This window comes from Apis florea, unplaced genomic scaffold, assembly GCF_048593485.1.
Source record: "Apis florea isolate Af1SG1 unplaced genomic scaffold, ASM4859348v1 contig_3496_pilon, whole genome shotgun sequence".
In the NCBI taxonomy this organism is placed as follows: Eukaryota; Metazoa; Arthropoda; class Insecta; order Hymenoptera; family Apidae; genus Apis; species Apis florea.
In genome coordinates, this window is record NW_028256773.1 from 4,289,904 (window position 1) to 4,299,367 (window position 9,464).

General features: G+C 27.1%; 1 protein-coding gene across 1 annotated transcript; it reads right to left on the bottom strand.

The window, feature by feature from the left end:
• Positions 1-1,171: 1,171 nt before the first annotated feature.
• On the bottom strand, positions 1,172-9,289 carry LOC100864105 (cilia- and flagella-associated protein 251). The gene is made up of 21 exons (XM_086913656.1): positions 8,525-9,289; positions 8,267-8,413; positions 8,057-8,160; positions 7,625-7,779; positions 7,267-7,382; positions 6,977-7,097; positions 6,745-6,883; positions 6,470-6,633; positions 5,942-6,223; positions 5,703-5,811; positions 5,232-5,443; positions 4,609-4,760; positions 4,266-4,474; positions 4,072-4,201; positions 3,760-3,849; positions 3,555-3,686; positions 3,295-3,386; positions 2,825-3,059; positions 2,470-2,737; positions 2,245-2,366; positions 1,172-1,426 (listed from the first exon to the last, which is right to left on the bottom strand). The coding sequence occupies exons 1-21, from the start codon at positions 8,663-8,665 to the stop codon at positions 1,349-1,351; spliced, it is 3,198 nt and encodes a 1,065-aa protein (XP_086769782.1). The 5' UTR covers positions 8,666-9,289; the 3' UTR covers positions 1,172-1,348.
• Between the last annotated feature and the right edge of the window lie 175 nt (positions 9,290-9,464).

Genomic DNA, 9,464 nt, shown 5'->3' on the forward strand with positions numbered 1-9,464 from the left:
ATAATAATAATAATTACAAAAAAAAAAGAAATGTTTGTATATAACTTGTAAATATGCCTTAGAGTTTATAACAATGAAATAAGGTTTTTTGTGTACATTTGTTTGTACTTCTTTTAAATGACAAAACATGCGCGGTGTATAAATTTAGTGTAGCCAATAGGCAAAATATAGCATTATTATAGAGCGAAATTTTCTAGGCCACGTCGTAGAATTCTTTAAGCCTAGTATGTGAGGGGAGGGCTGTGTTTTTTTTTCATCATTTTCGGAATCGTTATGTCGCGGCTAATAGGACTGTCGGCACTGCTGGCGGTGTCTATGCCTCTTGTAAGACGATCACTTCTTTTTTCTTTCTTTTTTTTTTTTTCTCTCTCTTTCTCGACGACCCACCATTCTGTTCATAATCGTCTCGAGATATGTACGTGTATTTCTTTGCATTGTATTCGTTTAACCATCTTTGTTCATTTTCTTTGTTTTACCCTTTATTTCTCTTTTTCTAAATTGTCTGAATTTTCTAAAATTTTTATAATTATACTACACATACGTTATAAAATGTATTCATTTATTAATTTCTAATTTTTTTATAATCATCAGTGGAAAAATAAATTTTCCAATTTCTATCGTTTTTTCGTTTTATATATATATATATATATATATATTTATATATATATATATAAATGCATTTTAGTTATAATGAATCGGTTGATATTTTATCGTTTCTCTAGTCTAGTTCTTACTTATTCGTCGTAATATCACTTTCAAACATTTATACGAAATAATTGTACAACTTGTAGCACTTTGTCGAGATCGATTAACGGTATATGTATCGAGCGCTAATCCTTTTTTTTTTTTTCAATTTCGATATAATATTTTAATTTATCGAGATGCCGATGAAATATAAGTGTGCAATGGAATACGAGCGAAAAAAAAATTTCACTTTTAATGATTTAGATTTATCGATCGAGAAATTTTGATAACTTGTCTGTTTCGACTATCGAGCTATCATATTTATTAATTAATTATATCAAAATTATTTTATTCGACACACGAAATTGGCTGAAACTCACTCAAATTAGTCGTAAATTGAATCTTTGAAGCAAGAATACAAGGGGAATGAATCGTTGGACAAAATTTAATTAAAGTCGAGCTAATTTTGTCGCTGGAAAATTGTTGGTTTGATTTTTTTTTTTTTTTTTTTTTTTTTTTTTCATTCAACATTTTAAAAAACATGGATAAATACGTTGGTGTTCGTACATGTTTAATAGAACTCGCGTTACATTATAATGGTAATAATATTAGTATGGTAATGATAATTAATGTTAATGTGCCAGCAATGCAAAATACAGATTAATTAATCATCGTCAGCCCTCGTTTCCTCCGGAAATTCAATACCCAAGATGTCCGTGATGAAATATTTGTAAGATATCGTCTGTATTGTAAAATAATAATACATTACTTTCGGCGAGCCTAAATCATTATTTTCCTTTTTTCTGTACCATTACAATGGCAATTTATTCAAGATTTATCTCTCTCTCTCTCTCTCTCTCTCTCTCTCTCTCTCTCTCTCTCTCTCTCTCTCTCTCTCTCTCTCTCTCTCTCTCTCTCGTTGTATGATCTTCTATTGTAAAGCTGTATATAAGTATGACTGATGGATCATACTTGTTTAACATGTTTCATGTTTCTCATTCTATTTAGGATATTTATTTGAGAGCAAATTTAAAAATTTAAATATTTAGAAGTAACTTTTTTTGTTATCTAATTGTTAAATGTTGATCGGATTTTTGTATTTAAAATAATTAATAATGATAGAGTCAATTCAGAGAAATAAATATAAATAAATGTACAATTCATAATTTAATATATTTTTTTCGTATTATCAATTTTTTTTTTTAACTTTACTTTCTGTTCACAGAATAGATGTAAATACTTACTACTTGTTTCACGATGCGCTTATATATATATATATATATATGATTAATTGGCTTTTGTATATTTGTTCATTTTAAAAAAGAAAAAAAAAATTATTAAAAATCATCTTTTTATATAAGAAGACTATTTCTTTCTTCTTCTTTTTTTTTTTTTTTAAGTTGTAATGTATATTAAAGAAAAAGAAAAAAAAATAAATAAATAAATATCAGTAATAACAATATATACATCTATGATTTTTTTCAGTCCATGTAAATAAATATGATTTATATTACAATCAAGCAATAACTATACGTTAAAAAACATCTCTGATAAATATACCTCTGGCAAGAACGTAAAATCAATGGACATTAATGATTTGTCATTTATCGCATCAAAAGTTCCTTCAAATCCAATAAGAAACTTCATATATGTAAATGCTTCTTGAACTGTTAATGGTTCTCCTAAAAAAAAAAAAATACGTATATTTTAAAAAAAAAATTGAAATAACACATCGAATATTACACTTATATTATATTTTCTAAGGGAAAAAATGTATAAACCAACCAAAAGGCATCTCGTCCTTTTTTATAACCGTATGAGGAATGTGACCAAGCAACAACCTCATGAATTCTTCACGAGTTAAGAATGGATCCTCTTCATCCAATTGATTTGAAAATATTTTGAAAGCTTCTAATATATTATGATTAGAAATCCCAAAGCATGGACGATGATTTATATAAAGTTTCACGAAATCTTCAAAATTAATATTGTCCACTAAATTGCCGGTCTCCGCGTAATCTCTATACGCGACCTCCCCCATAAAAAGTTCTATCTGAAACGAGTCAAATTTGATAAACGTTAAAAAGAATACCAATTAAAAAAAAAGTAGAGAAATTTTCTATGATCGAGCGAAGATCACCTCCTCGTTACTTGGATAATATCCAATAGAGCGCATAAGGTTTGGTAATTCGGTGATGTTCACCTTGTCGGATATTATCCTGGTGCTCGTTATATTCTCCCCTTGATGCAAAATTTGAGAGTAATAAAACAGGTCTTGTATCTCTTTGATAAGCCAACCATTTTTACCACCTTCTATCAAACAGTAATATGGCGAGAGACCTTTGCCTCCTAGATGTGATAACACGTCAACAGACCTTGAGACAAAGTATCGTTAAAAGGAATGGAATAAATAAAGGCAGCTATTAGAAGAGAAAAGTAAGTGAAATATTTTTCCAAGTGAATTTAAGAACGACATACGAAATGATAATTACAAGTGGAAATCAATTGGGGAGCGACAAAGAGAAAATAAATTTATTTTTATATACATTTTTTGAACAGGAATGATGAAAATTAATAAGTAGAATTTTCACTATTATCAAGTATACTTACTTGTATTTTATTTTCCATATTAATATAGACGGATCATTGTAACCAGAAGTGAACAAAAGGTTTCCATTATTATTAACGCATATATGTGTGATCTATTAAAATTACACTTATATGGATGGCAATTTTTAAAAGTTTAATCTAATTTTATAATAAAATAATATAAGTATACTGTAATAAAGTTTGAGAGTTCATCGTTGATAAAATTATTTCATGTTTTGTTGAATTGTCATGATCATTTTTACAATGTTTTTCTTACATACCTTATGCGGATGTCCAATCATTCCTAGAGTCTTGTAAGGATTTCCATCAAAGGGAAGTATCTGAAGACCTATTTCTTTATCAGTTGCAAATACCATGTATCTAAGAGCTTTGAGATCTTTACTAGACAGTACCTGTAAAAACATTTTTATTACAGTTAAACACGATAATTCCATAATTTTTCTACAGATTCACACGATTCATCACCTTGATCTGTTTAACTGGTGAACTATAAAGGGGTCCCAAAAACGTTCCTCGAGTCAATTTCGTCATATCGTTTAGCAATCTAAATTTATACTAATCACATAATAAATATTATGCATGAAATATTGAACAATTATTTATTTTTTTTTTATTATTTATTTTAATCAACAATAACGAAATATTTATTTGGAAATGGATTTGGCCAAAATAAATTACAAATTAAACTGCCATCTCTCGGAAATTATGCATTTTAAATATATTTTAAATATTTAAAGTTTTAGAATTGATTATAGAAAATCGACCAAATTATATTACCTCGGAGGTGGAATACACCAGAAATCCTTCAATGCCAAATTGTGGATACCATTCGAGGCATAAAGGTATAGCATCATTTTCGATTTTATAAACATCAAGTATTTTTAAGCCTGGATCAGGATATGGACCGCTGGACAAAATGGACGAAATATTTAGGATTTAATTGCAAAAAAAAATATAATGTTTTAAATTACCTATTTTTAAGATTGTATTCAATTAAAGTTTTGTCTTCTGCTATTGAAAATAATCGATATACAACACTTTCTATAGTGGCTGGACCGAAAAGTACGTTTTTTATTTCTGCATTGTGCGAACGATATTTTCCAATAAAGTTCCACACATTATCATCGTCTTTGCTTCTCTTATGATTCTTCTTAAATACTGCTACCGCCAATGTGTTATCCTCAAAAAAAAAAAAAAAAATATTTATTTATTTATTATTTATAGAAATTACAATAACAATTAATGTAAATATACTTTGAAGGATTTAAATATGATGATTTACGAATAAATATCAATTATCATGTGTTTATTTACTGCATAAGCCAGATATTCTCCACAGTCTGAGAAAGCCAATTTATGAATTGACTGCATGGAATGTTTGTAAGGATTTTTATCAATGGGTTCCAAAGTGATTGGATGCAATATCCAAAGCGATCCATTTTCAAGACCACACGCGAGCATGTCACCTAAATCGAAATATTTCGTATATATTTTGTTAGAAATTTCTTGTTTGCCTTACGTGCGTTAAATGCGACGCTTCGCTCGAAATTTAAAAAGTTTCGAAATCTTTTGTTTTGCCATTTTTGCGATTAAAAATTCTCGAAACTCTAAAATAATAATTGATCTATTTACGTATAATTTCATTGATCCGATAATTTACCCAGAAAATAGAAAATAAAACATAAAAATTTATATTTTTATTCATATTTTCAAGATCAAATGCGACTATGTATCACTTAAATCGAAGTATCTTATGTATATTTTTCGTTACAGATATCTCGTTTATTATGCGAGAATGGGATACTAGCGACATCTCACATTAAAATCTCGAAACTGGAAAATAATGATGGTACATTGATTTCATTGATCCAAACCAATAGTTTGCCCAGAAGAAAAAAAAAAATATTAAAATTTGTATTACAATAATAATTGGATACCTATTTGGGAATATTTTAGCGCTGTAACGCCAATCAATGTCTCGTGGCTGAATGGACACGTGATGTAAATTATGTGTCCACTTTTTACTTGCTCGTCCATCAGTGGACGAAAATCTGGAAAAGGTGGAGTTTTTTCCCGTACTATGATCTTATGTTTCTCATAATCGTATAAGCACATGTAACCATTTGCATCACCGGTGACTATATAATTACTTGTGAAAGAACAATGTTAATAATATTATTATAAAAAAATGATAATCTACGAAAAAGAGATTTAATCATTTTATTTTTTTATAGAATGAAACAATGAATAATAGAGAAGAATTTTCAATTTCTAATTTATTGAAATTCAAATTCAAAAAAATAAAAAATTATTATTCTCCTTCTCTTTGTCTCGTAAATTAAAATAAAAATAGAAAGGAAAAAAATTAGGAAAGGAATCGTTGAATTATACAAATTTCTTATAAATACCATCGAGGATGTGCGTCCAAGCTTAAGATCGCAACTTTTGTATGCCGAAAAATAAATCGGCATTTGAACGTTGGAATTTCTATTAATGCAACTGTTCCGCTCAAACAACCTTTTAAAAAAACGTTAATAAAAATCTTCAATAAAATTGAAATATAACAAATAAGAATATAATCAATCCATATTATTTATATTAGTATTAATTTATTGAATGATCAATAAACGTGATGAATAACACTTACTGATAAAGAAATTATTGAAATGGAAAGGAGCACCTCGTACAGTGGCTTCGGTGGCTACGATAGGCTTTCTTGGAGGTTTATCATAATATCTCTTGGGTAATATTTCCAAGTTCACGGTCAACGTCGATGGAATTTTATCGATCATTCCATAATATTTCGATTTTAAATTTTCTGCAAATTCTTTTTTTTTCTTATTGCAAACAGGGACACCTAACGTGATTTCCGAATAAATATCTTCCATTCCTTCTTTTTCCTCGTCCTCATCATCATCATCGAATTCTACTACAAAATAAAATTCTTCCACTCTTATTTTTTTCTTTTATATTATATTAATTTTTCACGCTATTTTCAATTGTTTCTTTATTGTTTTATATTTTTAATAAAATTATGAAAAATTAGACAATCATCGCGCCTAAAGAATAATTCAAAGAATTATTCGTATTTATCGACAATTCATCTACTATTTACTTGAATTTAAAATCTTTTTCTAAAACATTTTTTTCTTTTAGAATTCAAATAAATGCTTACAATCAGTTTCACTGATTCTATCCACAGGAGCCAATAACGAAGATGAAAAATCGAAACTTATCGATCGTATACCATCCAGAAGTTCATGTTCACACCAATAGAGTATTTTTAAATCTTGATCGTAGAAATTGATGCGCCCATTTAAGGATCCAGTCACTATCTTCCTACGATAATTATCATTATTGTTTACCTTAAAATTAAATTACACTTTACTTTGTGCAATATTGTAACAATGAAATTATATGTTATTTATTGAGAAAAAATATTAGATATACCCGTCCTTATGCAATACCACCAGAATACTACTTATCTCCAACTTAACACTCTTGATGTATTTTCTTTCCTTGTTTTTAATCGCAACATAACTCTTAGTTTTATCTTTCTCACCAGAAGTATCCCAAACAATGATATATCCTGTAAATATCAATAAAATTGATCAAGAGTTTTAATTAGAGTCATAATTTTTCATTAAAGTAATATTATTTTATTTGTTTTTTTCTTTTTTACCATTTGTTGTAGCTGTTAATACTCGTAGCGTTTTAGGTATAAAACAAGAGCAATTGAAGGTCCCGTATCGTCGTAGCTTGCTCGAAATTTGTGGTACGTAAAATTTCAATTCCTCTTGTTCCTGATAAAATTTTCATAAATTGTTATTGTTTATACGCGTGGAAAAATTATTAAGAAAATTAAGTGTCAAAATTGATTTTTCTTTTTTTTAGAAATATTTTATACTTTACTCGAATATTAATGATTAATAAGAGATATAAAAGAATGGTTTTGAACTGATGAATACTAACCCATTTAAAAAATATGACATTATAATCGGCAATTAAAACAAACTCTTCCGAACAATATTCATTGAATGCTATTTCTTTTATTCTATTCGTATCAAATTCGGTTATCTCTACAGTCTCTAAAACATAAATTTGAAAATTTTAGATAACTATAAGATGTCCCAAAAATATGAAAATAATCATTGACTGGAAATTCATCCAGTTGTGACGGATGTTTCCATGATTTTTTGAGATATGATTTTGATCCTAGATTATATATGCTTTGTAATGAATTATAAGAAATTTAACGGAACTGGATAACAATGTTCAATAATTTGTATTTTAAATAAAATTTAATTAGAATGCAGTAAGTGTAATTAACTATCAGGTTTATCTTTTCCGTATGTCCACAGCCAAAAATGAACCTTTTGGTGAAATTCATTTCCAACAGTCACTATGTATTTAGCATTTGGGCTAATTCTAACCGCTGTCATTTCTTGATCATCGTGTGGATTGAATAGAGTAGAAATTGGTACACTAGAAAAGAATATCTTCAGTTCTTTTTTTTTTTTTTTTATACTTAATGCGTATTTAATGTTGCCGAATATTTCAAACGAAAAATGCGAAGGAAATCGAATCGTTATTGTGTCATGACTTCAAAAAATCCTGGCAAGATTATTACGATGAATATATTTATATATTTTCATTAACATGAATAATCTAAGTTGAATAATATTTATATATTATATAAGATAAATTTCTTTATCTTGTATAATTTACAATTTATCCTTTTTTTCATCATCAAACTTTATACCCAGTTTCAGTGTCCCAAACAACAACTACACAATCCTCCTCAAAATCTGCAGACAGTAACCATTTTCCATCTATCGACGTCGATAACGTTCTCACCGTATTTTTCTGTAAAATTTTATATTTCATCACTTTACTTGTATAGATAAAAAAAAAAAAAGAGAGAGAAAAGATAATGTAAATATAGTGTAATAAAAAAAAATTAAATTCTTACATGACCTTGAAGATTTAACGCTTCTCTAGTCTCATAGTTATAGATTATTACGATATGCGAACAGGAGTAAGCGATAAGCGTTCGATTTTTCGTGGTTAAATTTATTAGAGGTACGTCTGAATTTAATCCGAAACTCCATAACAATTCCTGAAAATAATTTTAAATATATATTTAAAATTATCGCAAAATATATTAATTTAATTTAATTTTCTTTTTTTTTTTTTTTTCATATAATCTGGAGACAATTATATTACTTACAAATGGACAAAGATTGGATTCTTTGGTGGAATTTTTTTCTTCTTTCAAATATTTTATATTATCATTATATTCACTTTTTTCCTCCTCTGTAGAATATTCTGATTTTTTTAACGTCGAAAATTCCGAATTGGTCAAATTCATTTTGATTGATTTGTTTATTAAAATATTTCAATTCGTATGATATGAAATTAGCAAATGATTACATAATTACGTCTTAAATTATAGGGTGATTCAAGTGGAAATTGTTTTTTAATTGGGTAATTAGAAATAATTTAATTCTTTATAAGATAATAATCCTTTCTATAATTATATTGTTTTTCACTTCCAATATATGCATATGTATTGTATACTTCATTTTGTATGATTTTGTGATCACAAAAAATTTGACTAATTAATTTATTCATTATTCATTAAAAAATTCATTCCAAATATATAAAAAAAAATAATTTGTTTCATGAAATAATGATTTCTATTATTTTATCTATCATTTATTCTTATATATGAATAATTATGATTAAAAATAATTATTCGTTGAATAATTGTGTTTTTATAAATTTTCATAATTACAAGCAAAGGTCAAGCAACATTATCAATTTCATTATCAATCTGCTGAAGTCTCTGCTGCGTGAAAAAATCGTTAAACCGGTTTAATTCTTGATTAATAAAAGAAGCTTCTGAAGTATTAAGACATTGAAAATGTTAGTGAAATTTAAAAAAAAATATATTTCTTTATTGATTAATATTATTGCTCAATGAAATAAATAATCTGTGAAAAAAAAAAATATTACATTCATGAAGTTATTTTAGCTTTCTTCTTCTGAAAAAATGTGAATCAATACCTGTTGATTCAGTAAAAAATATTTCATCATCCTTGTCTACGGTAGATGAAAAAAAATACAATTTTATTAGAGAATATTTCATTTGATAAAAAGATCAAAAC